General features: G+C 37.8%; 2 protein-coding genes across 5 annotated transcripts in view; one reads left to right on the plus strand and one right to left on the minus strand.

Annotated features, from left to right (window-relative positions):
• AK9 (adenylate kinase 9) overlaps positions 1-17,764 on the minus strand; it is a 55,369-nt gene extending 37,605 nt beyond the window's left edge. For 2 of the 4 annotated variants that reach the window (XM_048935543.1, XM_048935545.1), the window contains exons 1-13: positions 17,487-17,602; positions 17,066-17,189; positions 14,780-14,843; positions 12,585-12,637; positions 12,403-12,499; positions 7,732-7,844; positions 5,409-5,582; positions 4,855-4,980; positions 4,404-4,478; positions 2,831-2,929; positions 1,509-1,648; positions 1,247-1,427; positions 644-803 (exon numbers count right to left, since the gene is read on the minus strand). In XM_048935543.1, the coding sequence (XP_048791500.1) occupies positions 644-803; positions 1,247-1,427; positions 1,509-1,648; positions 2,831-2,929; positions 4,404-4,478; positions 4,855-4,980; positions 5,409-5,582; positions 7,732-7,844; positions 12,403-12,499; positions 12,585-12,637; positions 14,780-14,843; positions 17,066-17,182 (1,399 nt within the window). In that variant the 5' untranslated portion in view covers positions 17,183-17,189; positions 17,487-17,602. Of the gene's footprint in view, positions 1-643; positions 804-1,246; positions 1,428-1,508; positions 1,649-2,830; positions 2,930-4,403; positions 4,479-4,854; positions 4,981-5,408; positions 5,583-7,731; positions 7,845-12,402; positions 12,500-12,584; positions 12,638-14,779; positions 14,844-17,065; positions 17,190-17,486 lie in introns of those variants that run through there. The other 2 variants (XM_048935546.1, XM_048935544.1) reach the window with 2 other exon arrangements.
• A 116-nt stretch (positions 17,765-17,880) lies between these two features.
• FIG4 (FIG4 phosphoinositide 5-phosphatase) overlaps positions 17,881-22,219 on the plus strand; it is a 63,141-nt gene continuing 58,802 nt past the window's right edge. Inside the window, exon 1 of the mRNA XM_048935547.1 lies at positions 17,881-18,108. Within this exon, the coding sequence (XP_048791504.1) occupies positions 18,040-18,108 (69 nt within the window). The 5' untranslated portion in view covers positions 17,881-18,039. The remainder of the gene's footprint in view (positions 18,109-22,219) is intronic.

Here is a 22,219-nt window from a genome sequence, read left to right on the forward strand (position 1 = left end):
CATTTCCATTTTAGATCCTTATAAATATTTTAAATCAACATCCATTAATTGGATCTACCTAATAATACCTTCCTTGCTTCAGATGAGATGTCAGTCTCATTTGTACGAAAATAAAACCCAGTATATATAAACCATGTCATGTTTAAAATCATTTGTTTTACTGTATTTCAACAACATAATTAAAACTCAGCATGCTTTTAAGTTTCTCACATTAAAGGGATAAAAATTCACATTCTTAATTTCAATCATCTCTTAGTTTAGATGTTTTGTGTGTGTGTGTGTGTGTGGCTGTACACCTATTCCCTTATCAATCAAACAGTTTCCAATGTTCTTATGCTATAAAAAGACAAAATGTAAATGAAGATGCCAAACTTATTATCAGATCACTTACTTAGCCCCTACAAAAGTTACTGTTTTTTTTTTTTTCCTTACACTAATGCAATATTAATAAGTTAACTAATCTAGATATGACAAAATTAATAATATCTTTTTAGGCTTCTCAAAATAAGCAAGAAGGAAAAAAATTTGAAATAGTCCTACAAGTGTAAGTGAGGAGAACAAGATTATCTTTCATTTTTTAATTGGCAAGACACTGTGACGACATGGAATAGCATGCTTAGAATAGCTAGGATTTACTTTTTACCTTCTGGGATGACAGCAGATTCTTCTGTACTGCTCCCCTCTTCAAACCTCTTTTTCTCTGCTGTAACAGCCTTTTCTATTGCATCCCTTCGTATTTGTTCAATGTTTTTTTCTCTTAATTCTTCTACATGAGATTGAATGAGTTCAGCCATATCAAGAACCTAGGGAAATTATTTGAAAAAATATAAATAGTACAGAAGACACATACAAGATCGGACCCACCAACTATACAGTGAAAGGAATTTGGAAAAACTCTGCAAATTTCAGAAGAATTTACATATAATTTAAGTGGGTTCTTCATGTGTGCGTAATATATTTTCTAATTTGTGATTACATTTAATTAGTTTATACATGTCTATATATTCATAGTATTCTTTTGCTCAGATAAATAACTGACAAATATTTGTGTGACACTGACGAGAAAAATATGTACTTTTTGTAAATGAATTTCACTGAATCACCATTTGCATAATATGTCTAGTTGCAGTATGTTTGCTAATGTTTGCTGTACGTATGTTAACAACACAACAAAAAGAAGAATGTATTTAACAGACTCCTAAATCTCAGCTGATACTTGTGTTACATAAAACATATATAAACCTACCTTTCCTTTGTATTTGCTTGCAATTAGATTACAAATAGTGGTTCTCCCTGACACTGGAGGACCAAATACTAGAACTTTACAAGGAGGCATTGGCATTGGTGGTAACAAGTAAGGGCGTGGATTCAACATAAATGTTTTCAGTGCCTCTGGGGATGACAGCATGTACATTTTACCTAGAAAACTTAAAACGCAAGAGAAGAAAACAAATTTAGACAGCTGTCTTAAAAAACAGAAATAAAAGTAAGTGTCAAATTCCACTCACCTGACAGCCAAATCTGGCATTCCCATTACAACATCACCCTTCTTTAGAGCCACAGGACATACTTGTCCCCACCTGCTTCTACGCCATCGGTATCTGGGTGCTATTAGCTTGAATGATGACAGAACACGGAAAAGCTCATCCTGTTTATTAAAACAGAAATAAGTGCATATGCAATTTTTGCCTGATGTGGGCCTTGTTGTATGAAAATTAACTTCATGCAGTACTTTACTGGAGAGCAAGCAAATCTTAACAGAAAATTAAATCATGCTTTAAAAATATATACATATATCAGAATTGTAGTGTGTCTTTAAGGATAATCTATTCAGGTTTTAAATTTTGTTTCATCAAAAAGTACTTAAAATAGTTCCTGTAGGCTTCAATAATTATTTCCAGAAGTTTAAAAAGATAAAGAGGTATAAATAAGCCATTTATTGATGAAGACAGAAAACGGCCAAGCTTTCTTCTAAAAGGGATGAAGAAAGGACCAAAATCAGGGAATAGCAAGACCAAAATATTCCTTTTAATGACACAGAAACATAATGTGATAAGATTAAATGTAATAGATCTATTAAAGGAGGCAAATAGTGAGTGAGTTATAAAGTTTATGTTTAATTTACCAAGAATAGTACAGACAAGTGCTGGCTATGAAGAACTACTGAAGAGCCTTCAGAATCTATGAAGCTGGGAATTAAAATACAGTTTTACATAGAAAATAATGAGCTGTTATTGACTCTTATTGCTCAAGAATAGATCTTGAAGTTACAATACAATACACACTATTTGATCAATGCCCAACAGCAAACAGAAAAACTGAATGTTTAGGAAAGAGAGAATAAAGCATTTAGGTACATCTTTTACTACATAAATCCTGCTTTCCTCTTTATTGCTATGTGCATTCTATTACTCAAATCTCAAAAAGAATGCAGCAGAACTGGCGTCGTTTCAGACAAAGGTGATATGATAAATGATTAACATAGAATGTATTTAATCTAAAAGAGATAAAATTGATTGTTTATTTTCTTCAAACAAATTATTCTTCCTTCATTCCTGAAACAAATATTTTGTTCAAAAATGTAATTAAGATCACCTAACTTATTTTTATTAATTGCAGATCTTTTTTCAAAGTTTTAGGTGGATTTCAACTCCACAATTATCTTAAATTTGCATTTCTAGATCGTGAAGCTGCAAAATATGCCCTTATTGTATGGCAGAACAAACTGGTTGCAATGAAACAAAGATGTTATAGTGTAAGTTCACCACAGAAAATAAAAACTATTTTAATATTTATTGCAATCAATCACATTTCAGAAAAACACACTTACATTTTCCAGTCCTTCCAGCATTTCTTCTTGCCGACTCTGAAGCCTAATTATAGGAGCTCCATTTCGAACTCCCATTGACTGAAGTCGAATTACCACGGACTGAAAAGAAATAACTGACTCAGCACCAGTCAAAACTGCCTTTGTGATCTGAAAGGATCCCTAAAGTATTTTTTAAATTGCAACTTATTATTATTTATGTAATGGCCACCTATACACCGAGATCCGATTTCTAGCTTGGAGCACTGATAGTTATTCAGAAGAGCTCTAACAAACAATTTGAGTGTAGGCAATGGAAAATGCTGAATTTTATCTGCTTTATCTGCCTTTTTATCTGCTCATTGTGCTGTGAGTCCCAAGACTTGTAAAGGAATAGACTGGGAAGGATTAGTTCCTACAGAGCTGTGGAAGTTTTCAGATGAGCTCCATTCCGTGCCAAGAGGATGGCAAAAGAAGGAAAATCTCCTTAGGCAACCAGAATATTATGCACAGTTGAAAGTAATACAACTTTGGGTAATGTATTTAAAAAGATACTTAATCCTGCCTGCTAATGAGAACCAAATGATAATTAATTTAATTGAAATATTTCCTAAATATAATCTTGCTGGAATGCAAGAGTTCTTGAAATGAAAAACCTGATTTTGCCCTGCATGGAATAGTTCCATAATAGTTTTTGCCTTATTCACAGGTAAAATAATTGGAAAGCATTAAACAACTTCATTGCATTTTATATGAACCTTTGGTTGTGATGTTCTCAAATCATATAGGATGAAATTTCATATACCGGCTGTGCAAATGAATGTGATTTTTTTTTTCTTTTCTGTATGATCCATAGGACATAGGACATGGTCAAGCATAAATTTAAATACAAAACTTCACTTAATTCATTTCGAACAGGAGAGGAGAATGTACATGAACAGCTCACCTTCTACACTGTCAAAGACAATCTCTCCCTTCATTTTCAACTCTGTATTTTAGATTCATATTTAAAGCAACTCTTACAGCTGCGGCACGCGATAAGATTATTTATCATCAAATTTTATCATTGTAATTTTTAATAGGGAGAATAAGTTGCTGAGTTAAAAGCTAAGAATCTAAATACAAAGACTCAGCAGAACTGTCAAAGTGAAATTATTGAAAGTCTGTAAAGCACTGTAAAACACTGTAAAGCAGTATCAAAGATCATAAAAATTCTGTCATCATTTCAGATACCAGCACGTTAAGCCAGTTCTGTAAGTATATCATACCAAAAATGTTTTAATTTCACATGCTTGTAATTATTCTTGAGACTAATACAAGCTATAAAGCATTAACAAGGGAAGGATAAAAGTGTTTGTGGTCTACCTGAAAATATCGCCCTGTACCATACATGAAAGCCTGGAGCTCTGCAAATTGTATAGTTGTTTTACAGAGCAGTAGAAGTACACATTTCAAAAGTGATGCTTTTTAATAATAATTAAGTGAGTTTTATGCTGAACTTAAGAATTTGTTAACATCTTACAGAAGCAAGCAATCCACAGAAATGAGAAATTAATTGCTAGCGGAAATTGATAAAGTTGGTACATAGCTTACTTACAGCAAGAAGTTCATCTGGTTCCTGATTTCCATCCAGTTCAATAAGATTCTGTGAATCCTGTTCAGCCATCAAATCCTGTTTAAGAACAAAGACACATTCATCATCTGAGTACAGTTAACCAGATAATCACACTGAAGCTCATTTTGTTCCTGTAAGTATCCAAGCTTGAACTACTGGGGATCTCAGTAAAATCAAGATTCATTGAACTGATGTCTTAAAAAATCTCAGGATTCCAGAATAAAATCAACAATCAGATATGAAAATTTTGTACTATTGATTTCAGTATGTATTTCAGAACTTGGGGAAGTGTTGTAGCATGCCTTGTGCTCACCTCCATGAAATGTCTCAAATAAAAACAAACAAACGAACAAACAAAAACTGAAAGTATTGTATGATATTTTAAACAGTCTTTGGTTAAGCATCGTCCTGATGTTTTGGTTTTTTTCCTTACTTCTAAAGAACGAAGCATGGTATCCTTATACAAGCAAACTCTTTCCTTTATATTTTCAAGCATATCTTCAGGCCTTTGCACTAACTGATGAATCATTTCTGGCATTGTAAGTGAATCTTGCACAATCTGAGGAAGCAAAAGTTAAATACTTCAATGTAAAGAAATGAAATAATGTACTAAACTAAATTTTGTCTACAACCAGAAGTAAATATAATAATTCTCTGGAGTACTTCAATGAGTGATCCAACCTTTTAACTTAGGGTAAGAAACACTTCAGTGACTTAAGTTCAAGGCTGACTCTAGGTTGAGCTATACATTAATCAGCATTTGCTGTTATTTAAACCTATCATTTTAATTTTAATTTTATTAACCTATCAATTTAATTTTAATTACTCCACATTGCTTAAAGAAGAACAGAAACTGAATTAAGATTAGAACTCAGCAAAATTAGTTCATGATCTAGTATGGTGATATTTTAGAATGTCGGAATTTGTTCTGCTTTATCTGCAGTACATTTTAATACTTTACACTCTTTAGAAATTATTATTACTTACCTCTTCTTCCATCTCTTCAACTTCAACTTCTTCATTCTCCTCTTCAAGCTGATCACTATTTTTCTTTTGTTTTTCTATAAGATTAGGATCCCACTGGTTCCTCTGATATACTTGTCCTGAATCAGGGCGTTGCCTTTGTCCTGATATTCTTTGGCATAAGTCATAGTCTGAACACTACCAAGGAATATGTAAAAGGAAATGTATTTAGTGTACTGCTTTAATCATATTATGCTTCCTAAACCTGGAGAATATGGGGAATGGGAAACTTTGGCAAATATTTGAATTCTTAAACTTCTTCTCTAACACCTAAGCAAATAAAAACATTCACCGACAGCAAAATTACTTGGGACAAAAATAAAATATTTAATAAGTTTTTCCCCTTCAGCATTTTACATTTTGTATCAGCAATGCAGCTACTACTTGAACGCATTTTGCCATATTAAGTAATTTTCAGCTGTAGTTCAGGAATAACTCACTTGCAGACAGGCTTCTGACTGCTCTTACAGTCAGTGCTAAATCAATTTTAGTAGGCACCTCTGACCTTGTAGATCTTTACTCTTACCAAAAATATAGTGCTATTGTCTCAGAGGTTAAAGATTTTCAGCAATTTGAAGCTCTGGAAGAATAAGCATGTTTTTTTTTTTTGCAAAAATCCCTGCAGAATATATTAGTTTAACATTAGACACAGATCTTGTGGTTGGTTTAACCTCGCAGGCAGGTAAGCATCACACAGTTCTTTGATCACTCCTTCCCACCCTCCCAAATGGAATGAGGGAGAGATGTGGAAATGAAATAGAACTATTTGCTATCAACACTGTCGTGGCAGAAACCAGGGCAACAGGTAAATCTGGACGTAGCCTTAAAATTGATATCTTAAAATTCTACCATGGAACTGTATTTGGAACATGATAAATAATTTTCCTTCCCTTCTGAATTACTAAAATTTATCTTTCAAACATGAGTGAAAAATCCGAGATGACAAGAAAGCAATGCAATCAATGAATTCAAAAGGTGACAGAAAAAGGGATAATTGTTTTCTACAGAGGAAGACAGAGTTTCTGATATCACATATCAGCTAGCAAAAGGCATACTATACAACTACCTAAGGTATCCCTTGAAATACAACAATACTTCAGGATATTTCTATATTTCTGCTCTAAGAGACATATGGCCTTCATAAGCTGCCATATGACATAGCACATTTGAAATAGGGAAGAAAAAATTTGGTCAGATATTTTTTCAAAGGTTTTCTGTCACTTTTCTAGGAAAACAAAGCTTCTCTAGATTTGTCTGTAACAACAGTATTTGATTGTTCTAGGGTAATCTACTATGCCCCTTCTTTTCTTTTTTTCTTTCTTTTTTTTTTTTTTTTTTAATGTAATGGAAACAGTTACCATTCTGACATGTCTGTGAATACAGCTGAAACACTAAAATTGAAGGCAAAATTTTTATTTGAATTTGGGCCAAAGATTTTAATAAACATTCAGTCTCAGTCTTCTTTTCAGAAGAGAAGATGATGTAAGAACATGAAGTAAATAATTCTGTTTTATTAACGGTGTAGATGGAATCACTCCTCTATTTGTACTACTCCATGTGAAACCAAACAATATGAATTTTCAAGAGCTGGAGTTCCTCACTATCTAGTATTAAAGAAAAGATTGACCTCCTGTAGTTGAAAAAAAATAAAAGCAAACTGGAAAACAGCACAAAAATATATTTCTCTGGTCTTTTATGATCTTTCCAAGAGAATAGAAAAAAAAAAGTTTGAAATAGGTGTTCAAGCATTTTGACTATGCATCGTCAAACAGATTAAGTCTGAAAAGTAAGGAATGTAAAAACTTTGTCATTAAAACACTATCTCAAACCTGGCAAAGTGATAGAGTTAGCCCATGATGAAGTCTTAGCATCTGACAAACCATGTAGATACAACAACTAGAATAAAAACTTTGGAGTACAATACCAGAGGCTCACTATTCAGTGTTGTCTCAAAAGACTATTCGACACATTCAGAGTATGAGGAAAGAATCTAGTTAATAAATGAAACATTGCAAGAAGAAGGGTGTGTTCATGACTGTACATTCTTGTACAATAGGAATGCAAGAACTGTAGATTTTACTGAGTTATAGGAAATACTCATTATTTTACATGCTTAGTGCTTGTAATAAAACAAACAAGTGGAATTCTATTCCACTATAAAAGAGAACAATTAATACCTTCTCAATAAATGCTATACTCAAAAGCATGGGAGAAAATCTTCTGACTGATGCAGTATATAAGTCTTCTAATAATTAGGTAACTAGCAAGTTACTGAAAGTGACATTACCTTAATGTTAATCAGGAAATCTGGTTTTAATTTCAGATTTTTTATTTTCTCCATTTGCTGTGAAACAGTCATGTATTCCTCTGAGAGAGAAGGAAATCCACTGAGAACATAACCTGCAGAATACATTTTAATAAATCTTTCAGAAAGTTATGACAAGTATATAAGTAGTTATACTTATCTCCTTCAGAGGTAACATCTATATAGTGGCACAATTTTAAACCATGTATATAACACTGTTAAAAAAATATACACCTATGTCTCCTCCAAATTAAATACATACATAAATGTATTTTTTTCAACATAATATAGGACTTTGAAAGTCTGTTAACTCAGTTGAGAAATATAAGAAACAGGTAGACATTAAGGATCATATTCAGACAATCTACTTCATGTACCTAACTCGTATTATAGTGACTAAAAGAAAATAAGCTTTTAGGGACCATTTTTTGCCACTAAAAGGCATTGTGAAAGATATTGCAAAAATAGCCACAATAACCTTTAAAAGCCATTGCTTGCATTGGCAATAAAACGACCCTGAACTCCTCTGTGGAATATACATGGTGCTCCCTGGGTGTTAAATCCTCTCAAGAGGATGCACTGTGCACACTATATACGTAACAACTTGGCAAGCATCCATACAACCAGGATTAACAATGTTGAGTCCCTTTCAGCAAAGACACTGACTGTGCTCAACAGGCATGGTGGTAATGGTACATTTTCCCTAGTATTAGTATGCACTGCCCCAGAAATATTAGCACCCGTGGCTTCAAGTTCCCAGGGAAGTACTGTAACTACCAATAAGTGCATACAATACAATAACAACTCTATCATGAGGAACTCAGTGTTCATGAAGCCACAGTGAGAAAGTAAAAAAAAAAAAAAAAAGATGAGAATATTCCCTCAGAGAAACGGTCTATGCAACCCAAAAACATAGCAGCAGCCTTTGCTACAGCTACTAGAACTGAAGACTCCTCTCCCTTTGGGGAGCCTACAGCCACAGATGTAAAATTTATGGAAAAGCCTAAGTAAGAGAGAATACAGTGTGCAGTCATTCCTCTGGGAAACATAAAACATGGATTCTGGTTTGTTGATACATGCAGAAGATTCTAGTAGGCAGTGAGATGCAGAAAGCTTGCACGACTTCTGCTAATAAAAACTTAGTTAGCAACACCTGACCTGAAAATAATGTGAATGTAGCATCTTATGCTACACATATGCAAATTATCCCAAACTGTTTACCCCAGGCTGATGATGCTGGGGGAAACTAACAATGAAGAAGCTTGTGTAAGACAATCATCAAACAGATCAAACTGTAAGCAGGAGATTACTAGGAGATTTTGAGAAAAGGAGAAATCAGCTGGAAAAGAAACACTAAAGAAAGATTACAATTTGAGGGAAAAGACGTTAGAATGAGAACAAGGTAACAGCAGCCAAACCAGTCTTGATTGGCCAGCATTACCAACTTCTGCTTAGGCCTGACAGAGCAGCCTCCATCTCAAGTGCTGCAAGCAACTTGCATTTCTGTTTGACAGAGCAGGCTTCAACTAGCAATGACCCACCTCCAGTGTGCATGTGGAAACTTCTGGGGATCTTTCTCAATGGTACATGGATTAGATTAGAGGAAATGGCACACATGAGGCAGGAGCATGTGTGCCATGTTTCCAACAGAAGGCACTCACACATGAGGCAGGAGCACCCATGTTTCCAACAGAATGCACTCTCAAAAGAAGGAATGTGCTTCTAATACCCACCCAACTCTGAGAGAAGGTTTGCATGCAGAACCCTGCAAGTTTAAGTATATTCAAATTTTAGGACTTCAGCAATTTGTAGGTGTTTACAACTGGGAAGTGCTTAATCTTGTGATGTATCTATGGTATGGTTGACACTAAACCCATACAGTGAATTCCAGTTCACTGATTGTCAGTTAATAACTTACTATTAATAAATCAATCAACAACTTTCATGATGATTTGATTTAAATCATGCGTTGAGATCAGCCCTGCAGAGAAGGTCTTGGGGGTTCTGGTGGATGGAAAGCTGAATATGAGCCAGCAGTTTGCGCTCGCAACCCATTAGGCTATCTGTGTCCTGAGTGGCATCATAAGATGGGTGGCCTGTAGGCTGAGGGAGGTGATTGTTCCCTCCTCCTTTGCCCTTATGAGGCCCCTTCTGTAGTATTGTGTCTGGGTGTGGGGCAGGCAGCACTAGAAGGATGTGGAGCTATCCAGAGAAGATCAGAGGGATGGAGCCCTACAAAAAAAGGTTGAGGGGGCTGGGCTTCCAGTACTTGAAGGGAGATTAAAAGCAGGAGGGAGACTGACGTTCTACACTGTCTGATAGTGATAGAACAAGGGGTAATGCTTGCAAATTAAAAGGGGGATTTAGATTCGATATTAGGTGGAAATTTTTTACTCAGAGAGTGGTGAGGCAGTGGCACAGACTGCCCAGAGAAGCTGTGGTGTCCCATCCCTGGAGGCACTCCAGGCCAGGTTGGATGGGGCCCTGGACAGCTGAGCTGGGGGGTGTCCCTGCCCATAGCAAGGGGTTGAGCCTGGGTGGGCTCTAAGGTCCCCTCCATCCCAAGCTTTTCTATGATTCTATGAACTGATCAGTTTTCTTCTGTGAAAAGGACAAATAATTTTCTTTTGCAAATACTATTTAGGCTAACATGATACGAACTTGATGGTTTTCTTGTTCTATTTAAAAAAACAGCAAGCATGCCAGCTACATAAAGATTATTATTCTGTAACTTCTTACCTACAATCCTGAAACACAAGCTTGGTCGTTATTTTTTTTTTTTAAGACACTTCTTATTCTGAGAAATAGCTTAACAGCTTCACATTTGCCCTCAGTAAGATCTCAAAGAATTAAACTCTGTATATAGTGCCTTACAAATCTTAAATATTACCAGTTGTTTCAGCACTTCTTAATACCTCTGGCACATCGGTTCCCCAGATAGAATGTGCTTATTTCCAAGTAAGAAGAATATACAAAGGCTGCTCTGAAAGTAATGTCTCCTATTTTGTTATGTTGGTCCACAGTGTCAGAAGTGGATGCTGGTGGTACGGCAGTAAAGGTTGAACTTTCCTGCCAATATTGCATTACATTTTTGCTGTATGACAGATGGCAGCAGAGGGGCAGTCTGACAGAATGGAATCTGACATGGAAATGCAGATGAAGCTAAGGTGGGTTATTGAATTCTTCCATGTGGAAAAATTGGTGCCTACTGACATTCATAAATGCTTTCTGAGTGTTTCATGGAAACCAAACACTGGATGTGAGCACAGTGAGGCAGTGGGTGGTGCATTTCAGCAGTGATGAAAGCAACAGTGGGTCATCTCTGCTGGTGCAGATTTTTATGAGCATGGCATGCAGGCTTTTATTCATCTGGTGAAAATGCATACGTAATGGTAGTGCCTGTGCTGAAAAATAGTGCTTTGTAGCTGAGAATGTGCTCTATCAAATAGAGTATCAAATAGAATATCAGATAGTGCTCTTGGTAGCTGTTGTAGTTTCCATGGAAATAAACAGAAGGCATTATTTCTAAAGCAATCTACATATTAAGATAATAGTTGCCAAGTAAAAAGTAATTAAAGCTGGAAAATACTTAACAAAAATTGGTTCTAGAGATGAGTTCTAGTTACTAGAAAAAATAACGAGGACATAGTCTGTTCCACTACATCCCCATTTTGGGGATCTGTAATATAAAAAATGGCTCAGCCACAAGAGCCAAATCTGTCCATCTTATGTTTACAGTCTATAGGATTTCTGTGGTCTTCTGTTATACACACATCTTAGACTTTCATCATCAGACTGAGTCAGAGAAGAAAATTCACATTACACAGACTTCTCTTAGGCTTTTATTAAAGCCCTGACCTTACAGAATAATAGCAGCATTTTCATTCAAATGTCTGTTTCCCATCTCCTCCTTTTTTCTGCTTCTTCCCTATTTACCTGTATTTGCCTACTGTTCCAGAAGCCTGGCTCCACCAGGTAAGACCGCTTCTTTTGTAGAATATTGAGTCTTGGTCCAGAGAAGAAATAAAAACTTTAAAACCAAAAGCTTACTGAAACTTGCTGGCTTTCAGAGCAGTAGAAATTTGACATGTTCTTGGCAGTATACCTGACTCTTCCCTATAATGGACATTTCAAATTAAAGTCTGTGCCAGAAAAATATACTACTTTCTCATAACCCAGTCTCAGTGAGAAAATGGAAAGAGAATAAACAATTGTGTAGACTTTACTACCTCACACTTCAAATAATCTTTTCCTTCTTTTTCAATGTCTTAAATGTTTAAAATATTTTGCTGGTATTTATTTATTTATTTATTGTTACAAAAGTATTCAAGCCAAAATTCTGTACGTTAAATCCCACAACTTTATATTCAAATGAAACTATCCCACTATCCAATGAGAGTGATTGCAACACTTAACATTCATCTTCTCAAAATGAACTTAACATTGGATTGGAATGATGCATTCTGAACTATGATATTGGAAAAATAGTCATTAAATACACTCTCTGTTTGGAGATGTTCCACAACCTGAGGTGCACAACCAAAGGGCTACAGTCTAACATACCATTACATATATTTGAGCTGTAATAGTTGCAAAGTTTGACAAAATTGTGGTTAGCTTATTCTTGGAAGTTCAGGCTATAAGTAGACTTACCAAAATGTGCAACTTCTGGTGACTCAATCTTTTTCAGAATCATTTCTGTAACAAGTTCTTCAGAAATACTTTGACCTTTGAAAAGCAATTCTTGACACTAAGGTAAAATGCAAAACATAGCCTTATACAATGTATATTTGCCAAGAATGAGACAAAATTTACAGTCAGAGTACACTTTTTACCTTAAGCCCATATTCTGTTTCTTCATGAATATTCATTTGAATTACTTCCAAAGCTGCAGAAGCACATCAGATAGAATAAAGTTAATACAATTCATAAAATTTATTTTATATACAGATATGTCAATGCAGGCACACACACATATATATACCTTCATACATACAAACATACATACATGCAATTGCTTAAGTCAGCTATCTCTGTACCCTTGGGTTGATTATGATTATGTCAGTGGTCAAACATTTGAAAGTGCCGCCCAGTGAGGTGGTGGAGTCTCACCCCTTGGGGATATTTCACACTCAAATGGACATATCCTTGAGCAATCTTCTCTGGTTGACACTTTAGTGATACTCTGTGATGTCTAAAGTTCCCTTCTGAGCTAAATTATGATTCTGCATGTTGAATTTTTTTCATATTCACAGTGAAAACAAGCCATTAGCAAATGTTGAAGGAAAGTGTGTGTATGTACGCATGTGGATATATCACAGTAAAAAAGATTAGTAGAAGCATAGTGAGCAAAAAAAGCTACGATGCTGTCTGAATTTACTACTGAATTTACTACAAATAACTAAAAACATGGACATAAAAATGCAGTAAGTGAGATTTACAGTGATCATTAACAAAAACTTTAAAATGACAAAGATTATATTGCCACAATAGACTGCCTAAGATATTTAAAAAGCAACTTGGTAGATATTTATTAATACTGGTTTAAGTACATTTGAGCAATGTGGATCGGCTTAATTCATGAATTCATTTTGAATTTAGTCTAACCTACGTTTTGGACCAGGTATTAATCAATCTCGTTAGTTAAAAATTCTAAATTTACTTAGGTAAAAATCGCTTTCCTCATACTTATTTTTTTCATATTATAATCCAAAGCCTTCAAAATAAGATAAAGATACTTCATTTATATTCACACAAACATGAAATGTTACAATGTCCACTAAAGGGTTTCTTTAGTTAGTTAGAACAGACTAAAGAACAGTTAAAAATACTGAGGGTACACTTCAAAGAAAAAATGTAATGAAAATAGATATTGAAATAGTTAATTCATAATATAAGGGTTAACCCATCAGATTTTTATACAATTAGATGTATAATTCTGTGGTTGTCAACCCACTCTCCATCATATTTGAAAAGTTATGGCTTTCAGGTGAAGTCCCTGGCGACTGGGAAAAGGGAGACATTGCTCTCATTTTTAAGAAAGGGAGAAAGGAAGACCTGGGGAACTACAGGCTGTTGAGCCTCACGTCTGTGTCTGGAAAGATCATGAAGCAGATCCACCTGGAAGACATGTTAAGGCACACGCGAGATGAAGAGCTGATCTAAGATAACCTGAGGAGGCTGGATAACCTCTCCTACAAAGACAGGCTGAGGGAGCTTGGCTTATTCAGTCTGGAGAAGAAAAGGCTGTGGGGAGACCTCATTGCAGCCTTCTGGTACTTGAAGGGAGATTATAAATAAGAGGGAGATGACTTTTTACATGGTCTGAGAGTGACAGGACAAAGGGGAAATAACTTTAACTTGAAATGGGAGATTTTGGTTAGACGTTACCATCCTTTACTCAGAAGTGGTAAGGCTGGCAGAGGCTGCCCAGAGAAGCTGTGGCTGCTCCATCCCTGAAGGCATTCAAGGCCAGGTTGGATGGGACCCTGGGCAGCTGAGCTGCAGGCTGGTAGCCCTGTCCACAGCAGTGGGTTGGAACCAGATTGGCATTAAGGACCCTTCCAACCTCAAATGAAATTGTATCTTGTATTCTAGTGCATAATCAGAGAGCTCAGCTATGACTTCTGAAACAAACCATTGGGCTTTTTTGTTTTAGAAATTTGAAAATGCCAGCTACATTCCTTCCATGATTTCTTACACTGATATAAAAACTATGCTTCTGTTTCTTGTAGTACATCCCTCCTCCTCGCCCCCTCACTGCCCCTTCCCTCCTCCCCCCTTCCACCCCCACCCTGTATTAGGCACAGGACAAACACAGAAAGGGAAGATCCTTCTATTTTTTCATGGTCTGTTTCAGAAAATCTCTGTGCTCCCTGGACTTCAATCAGCTCCCTCCACTGAACTAAAAGAATCACATGAATCACTTTACAGGATTGAGGATGTAAGTTGGTTGTCATGTTACATGTATCTCCTAAAACAAAAGATATAATGAATTTAATACAACGTTCCAAACATAGTGCATGTTTACCTTCTATTAAAATGCATTTCCATATTTGCGCTAGTTTTCTAGCTAATGTTTTCTTTCCAGAACCCTTAAAAAGAAAAATATTATAAAAACAGTTAAAATCAGCCATCAGGACTGGGACTTTTGACTTATGCACTAGAAAAACATAAACATTCATTTTAATACAATTTATTTTACACTTCCTAGCATTGCTAATTCATGACTACTGCCCTTTGCAGTTGAGTACCTCCAAAGTAACAGTACTAACTTTATTAGTGAGTAATTCTGTTTAAAGCTCAGCTATGATTTGCCCATAAATTCCTGTGAGAAGCTGTAACACTGAAATTTATTATCGTCAGTCCCAAAGCAAATTATGATGAAAATCTCTTCAGTTATCTCTAAGAGACATACAGATAGTATTCTTTTACTAAAGCAATGAATACATAAAAACTGCCCTAGTTGCTCCACAAATCTGTTTTAGATACAGATAAAATCCTTGTTTCCAACCCTTTGTTAAAACCTGTATATCTGTCTAGTATTAATATCAATCATTTGTTGAATGCAATGATTTCAAAAGAGAATCTTTCCTACCTGTTTTTTGCATTGTCTTTCAATGAGCATTTTATGTTTTCAGTCTCTAAAAATGTGAAGCTACTTTTTCCATAGAAAGTTACAAGTCTGAGGTTTATTTAAACCAGACAAGCCAGACCACTCTAGTTTTCTGCAGATCTGAATGCATTTTTTAAAGTCTCATGCTGACTGATGTTCACTTTTCAGCTATAACCTTATGCTCTCACACTGTGATGCTTGCATCTCATCCAATTGGAGAACAACTCCTTGGCTTCTTTCTCCTTTTGGTCATAAGAAAGATTTGCAGCTGAGCGTTATGCTGGAGCCAAGCTGTAGAAATAATAGATAACTATGCACATACTAAGGACTGGGAGCCCTTCAGTCTGGTGAAAGAAGTCTGAAGAAAGGAAATGTTGTATCTGCATCTCAGCTCTATAGACATTTCCCATGATATGATCTGCCACTGTCTTTTGATAATATGTACTAGCAAAATGCAAAATGCAGGATGGGTGGATTACTATCTGGTGTGGTCCAGACAGAGAGAGTTGGGGTGTGCTTTGGTGGGTCAATTTGCACTGAAGGGTAGGTTGGTTGTAGGTGCACATCACTTCTCCGCAAATTTCTGTATGGTCATTTCAAACTGTGTTATGGTACCTAATGAAATCACACACAAAGCTGCTTGAGAACATTGTGTTCACAATGGAAGTGGAGTGCTCTGACGGTACTTTTAGAGACAGGGACATTAAGAGAAAAACAGCTTACAGAGCACCAGTGGTACGCTTGAGTGCCTACCAGGTTCAATTCAGACATAAGGCAGACTTCCACCTCTTTAGAACCTACTTCAGCACACTAGAAAGATAATGTAAAACACCCCCCAAATACTCTACACTTGAGAGGAAGAAATCTGAGAACTTTATAATCACGAAGTATCATTTTTTTTTTCTAAATCAAAGAGACCGCAAATTATTTTTAAAGAAGAGAAATCTTGAATTATAATTCTAATACAGCACAACTCATCAGGATAGCAAGATGGAATTCAGTTTACTCCCAATTGCATAGCATATAAGTATGTTAAAGGTCATTAAAATATTTAATATCCCATTGCATGTCTGTAAGTCAGTATATTAATCTGAAGGTTCTTTCATGCCTACTTATGTCTTTGTCATAGAATCATAGAATGGCCTGGGTTCAAGAGGACCACAATGATCATCGAGTTTCAACCCCCCCGGTATGTGCAGGGACACCAACCACCAGACCAGGCTGCCCAGAGCCACATCCAGCCTGGCCTCGAATGCCTCCAGGGATGGGGCATCCACAGCCTCCTTGGGCAACCTGTTCCAGGGTGTCACCGCCCTCTGGGTGAAAAACTTCCTTCTAATATCTAACCTAAACCTGTCAAATTTAGTAAAAATTAGAATAGTAAAATAACATAAAGACAATCCAGTTGCCATTAGGAAAACTTTTAGTATTTTGGATATTTCCCAATACGTGCATTTTCATTACAGGAATACCACTTTCTAGCACACCTGAGTAGTTGAGTAGTCACTGAGGCAATAAAATTGGCCTCGTTAGATGTGATCAGAATCTTTACCTCAATCTGCAGAATTTGCTTAGTAGAAAAGATGAAAAAGTAGCCCCCTGTTTTATTTCAGTGTCCCTACACTAATGCTTTTGAAAAGAGAAGGAAAATTGCTAGCAGCGTATCTAAGGAAAACAGTTAATTTCTATTGGACATCTTACAGGCTTTCCAAGGACCATTATACATGTGGGCTTGGACAACAGAAAGAATTTTTCAGCTTCATCCTCATCAAAGATGTCTGTGAAGGGTTGAGATTGTTTTTCTTCTTGGGAAGCCATAAGTTACCTGAGATTGGAAGAAAAAAAAAGCTTGTTATAAAATATAGTTCACATATGCATAAAAAGGCAGATACTTAAAAATAATAATGAGATAAGGCAAACTGCTCAGTAACATAAGATGCTATAAGGAAGAAAAGCATTCAGTAGATACACACAGCTTGTATAAGCTCTTGAGCTGCTTCTGCAGAACCACCATTGGAACACCCCCATCTCCAGCTGCTGCCATATGAATGTTAATAACAGCTTCTTTCTTCCTGCCTCTCCAACTGTCTGTAGCCGTTTTTAAAGCAGCTCCGACACTCACCATCCAAACAGCCGTGCCACGGCTCTCTCCTCCCCAGCAGTCCTGGGGCAGCCAGGTTGCAACGGCAGCATCACGTGTGTGCGTCCCCGTCACCCGGCAACAGGAGAGCCCCGCCCCGTCCGGATAGCCCCGCCCCTTTCTCCCTTCCGCCCCGCCAAATCGGAGCTCAGAGTGGTGCGGGTCTCTCCCCGGAGCTGTCCTTAGTGCTGAACCGCCCGCCTGCGGGGCCACCGGTGCGGTGCCTCCTTCCCGGCGCGCCGCCCAGCCGCCCCGAGGATCGGTCCCGCGCTGCTCCTGAGACCCGCCAGCCGTCGGCGGCAGCGCAGGCGCTGTATCGCCGGCCGGTGAGCGCCTGCGCGGCGCTGCTCTGGCCCTTCCGCCTTCTGCCAGCGCCGCCGGTTGGGCCGTGCCGCTGTCTCCGGCCCTGCAGTGTCTCCTTCTCGTGCAGTCCTCCCGTAGCTGCTGACTGCCTGCCCGGCGGGCGGCCACCCCCCCCCTCTGCCCCCCGCCGCGACTCCGGGCCGGGGCGAGGCCCCAGCGCTGCGGGGCCGCCATGCCGGCGGCAACCGCCGCCCCTCTGATCAGCTCAGTGCAGAAGCTGGTGCTGTACGAGACCAGGGCTGTAAGTAGCTCGGTGTGAGCACGCCGAGGGAGCACTGCTTTGCTGCTGGGCCTGGAGCTCCCGACCCACTGTCTGTGTCGGAATTGGCTGCCCAGAGAGGTTGTGGATGTCCCGTCCCTGGAGGTGTTCAAGGGCAGATTAGATGGGGCTCTGGGCAGCCTGGTCTAGTATTAAATGGGGAGGTTGGTGGCCCTGCATTTGGCAGGGGGGTTGGAGATTCATCATCCTTGAGGTCCCTTCCAACCCTGGCCATTCTCTGATTCTGTCTGTTTGGCAGTATGGTGGTTTTATGCCAGAGATAGTTGTGGATGGAGTTAGACACGTGTCTTTAAATGCAATATTAGCTGTAAGTGTTACCTGCAGTGGTAACAGAACTCTGGTTTTCGTGCTGAATGCGGTGTAACCTCATGAAAATATGTCTGAATGCACATGTAGGCCCAAAAGAAGCCTGGTGCCATGAAGAACAGTAATCACAGCCTTGCTGGGAGACAGGTTTGTGCTGCTGTGCTGATTCCCCACCGAACAACTCAGGGAAGATGGCTTAGTTTGTGCTGAGCTTTAAGGCTTGGTCTGAGAGACACCCTGCTGCTTACAGAGGCCATATTGTGCTCCAGGGTTCTGTCAGCTGCAATCCTGTAGGCCTTTTGGAGGGATCAACTAGGCTAGGTACCTTATTCTTTCATGTTGGATGGGAGAGGCAGTATCTGCCTGAGTGGGCAGGCTTTGGTCTGCCTGTGCTTTGCAGTGTGCAGTAAGGTGAGAAGCAGCACTCCTGAGCTCTGGAGGAGGCTTTGGTCAGCTGTGAGAGGCAGTGGTGTTTGGATCTGCATTTGCATTGGAAATGTTTCAACTGTATAGTGGTGTCTCAAAACTGTTCCCTCAGTCACTGCTTGTGATGTAGATAGAGTATTTTCCCTAAATGTGGCTATATACTCTTTTTTAAAAAACAAAAAGTATGCTGTACTAGTACAAACTGCAGTGCTTTGAGTCCTGAAGTTCTGATTCTAGTACTCTTTTGAATAGGCCAAATGCCATATGAATCATTTTGGAATAATTGTTTGAAAACTCTTGATGCACAGACTCACGTAGGTTAGAAGGGAGTTCTGGTGATCATCTTGTCCAGCCCCTGCTCAAAGCAGGCTCAGCTAGAGCACGTTGCTCAGGACTGAGTTAGAAGTATCTCCATGTATGGAGATTCTGTAGCCTCTGTAGAGACCCTAGGCTAGAGCTTGAATACCCTTGTGATTAAAATAAATAAATAAATCCTTGCACTGAGTTACAATCCTGTGTGATTTGACATACATCCACTGCAGCTTGTCTTTTCACCCCTGTGAAGAGTTTGGCTCTGTGCTACCTATGTCTTCTCATTGGATCATTTTAGAGAGCAAAACTGAACAAAACCAGCTTTCCAGGTCTCTTCCCATGTGCTCCATCTCCCTGATCGTGTTGGTAGCTGTCTGCTGGACTCACTCTATGTCAATACCTTTCTTGTAGTGGGGCACTCAAAACAGAACTTGTGACTTGGCAGAATCACAGAGAATCTTAGACGAAAATTTGTTGTTACAAATGATTCATTGTCATGTTGGGCTGCTGACAAAACTTCCCACTTCTTCTCCCTGAGGTCGCTCTGGCCCATGCAGCCTCCTTTGCATCAAATCTAATAATCATGAAATTCCCAGCTGTGACAGTTAGTCACTGATATGACGGAAGCATCACCCAGACATAAAATTCAATAGCTTTCTCCTGGTTCAGGTTGCTCTTCTGTTTTTCCTTAAGGCTGTACGCATGCAAGAGATGAAATGGGAGTGCAGGGAACAAACTTTGTATCGGATACAAGGTGTATGAAACTGTACCCCAAGATTCCTTAGGGGGATTTTGAGAAGACAAGGAAGGGATGACTTAGACTGTGAGCAGTGGGAGAAACACAGAGGGTATATCTCATTCTAGTAAAAGGCCTTTGTTGGGAGTGGTGAAGAGACAAAATTGATGAGAAAGTAGAAATAGTTCAGAAAGTCTTCTTTTCTTCTTTTTGAGGGGAAAAAAATATAGTAGAATTAATGGAGTCAAACAGGAAAGACTCCTAGAGGTGAGGAAAACTGAATTCACAGTGCCAATTGAAATAACAATGAGCAAAATTCTTTATTTTCCATTAACACTTATATTTATGGCACTTGCTGAGACTGACCTTTTGAACATGTGCTTTGGTTCGATAAATACCATGGAGATTTAAATTGTATCTCCTGCTCATCCAGCCAAGTTGAAGGCTTGTTTAGAAGTAGTCAAGAAAATGAGCTGAAACTGTTTGTATTCAGATCAGTGTCAATAATCTTTCAGTTTATTCATATATTTACTGTTGAAATGCACACCAGAGGGCAGTAAAGATGCTTCAGCAATGTGAAACAAAATATTTTCTTATCCAGGAGAAGATTGATCTTGTGTGTATCCTGCAGATAAAACCCACCTGAAAGCTGTAGGCCACTTAGTTGGAAATTGTCATTCCCCTGAGTTAGTCTGCTGTTGTGTAAATCAATTTGTGCCATCTCTGTAAAATCACATCACTTACCTGTTTTCAGAATATTATGAGGCTTAATTAATACTATTTTATTCTAATCAGGTTCTGCTACAGCCTTCATGTTCATAGTATCCAAATGACTCCCACAGTTTATTAAGCAATGTGACTTGCATAATTACTGTAGATTTTTCTGCCTTCCACTCCCAGGGATAACTCTGTGACTGCTTGTTTATTTATTTCTTTATTTTATTTGTCTTAAAAGTAATTGGAAAGATTTTATATGAACAAAACAAGGCTAAAGGACGTGGATATCTTAAGCTGCGGTTAAATGGGATAAGCTTTATTGAAGAAAATGATCTGACAGAAAAAGCTACTTATTTCTGTAGATGTTTAATATGTTTGAAGAATGTTAGAAATAATGAACAATTTCCATTAGCTATTATAATTTTCTAGCTAGTATTTGCTATGAAATTGTATCTCTCTCAAGTGAATTCATCAATGAATCAGAGCCCCTCTCAGTTGGACTCTGTACTATTCCCTCTGTATTGGTATTCCATGCTCAGGCAATGACAGCTGAGCAAAGGACAGGCTTGGGGCAAGAGAAGGAATTTTGTGAAGCTCAGGAAAATATTGTTTCCATCTTAAATATCTTGGTGTACTGCCAGGCATATGGGCAATAAAATGGGAATTTAATCTACTGGTGAGGTCTAGGAGCATTTGTTAGCAGATGCTTGGTGGAATAACACTGATGAAAATACGACAAGTTTAGAAGGATATGTAAGTATGCCTATATATATATTGTCCTGGGTGTCATCATGTAGTCATTAGATCAACAAGAGAGTAATACTCTTACAGATCTAGGTTTACTGTGAGTCCAGTTTTCTGTATAGCATTATGGTAAGGATTTTGTGGTTAAATGGTCACAAATTGAAATACAGTGGAAGAATGAAGAAAAATAGGTAAGAAAAATAGGTATGAAAAGAACAAAAAGAGAATGGGCCTGCTTGGAGAGAGAAGAAAAATCATTTAGCTAAACAGTGGAATGACTGTAACTATTTTCAACAAGTTGTTCAAGTCAGGGGTGATGCTGTGACTGGAACTTAAATGGAATATTTAATCCACACCTGCATAATTTTCTGTAGGAAAGTAGTTGAAAATGGAGGTAAATAACATAAAGTGCAGTCTAGACTTCAAAGATGCTAGCAGATTAACCTGATTGTTTTGCATATCTTCATCTAAAAATTAGATGGCCTGACGTATTTAAATCAAATACTCTACTGAGGTGCAGCACCACAAGGAAAGTCTATAGCTTCCCTAGTGGAAGGGAGGTTATTAGAGAAGTTAATTGTGGATTCAATAAGGAATCATCTCATGGGGGTGATTTTTTTTTTTTTCCGAGTAATTGCTTTAGGACCAATATGTTTTAGCAATTACAGTAATGATCTTGGCCTCAAATGAGGGCGAGCTCTGAAATATTGCCAATAATTAGGGTAGTCAGAGCACAAGATTGCATGAAATAATGATAACCCTCAGGAGTATATAAAAGAAATAATTTGGAATAGAATAGTATGCTAAGAAACGTAGTGCACCTTAGGCAGA

This window comes from Lagopus muta, chromosome 2 (genome assembly GCF_023343835.1).
Source record: "Lagopus muta isolate bLagMut1 chromosome 2, bLagMut1 primary, whole genome shotgun sequence".
Lineage (NCBI taxonomy): Eukaryota > Metazoa > Chordata > Aves > Galliformes > Phasianidae > Lagopus > Lagopus muta.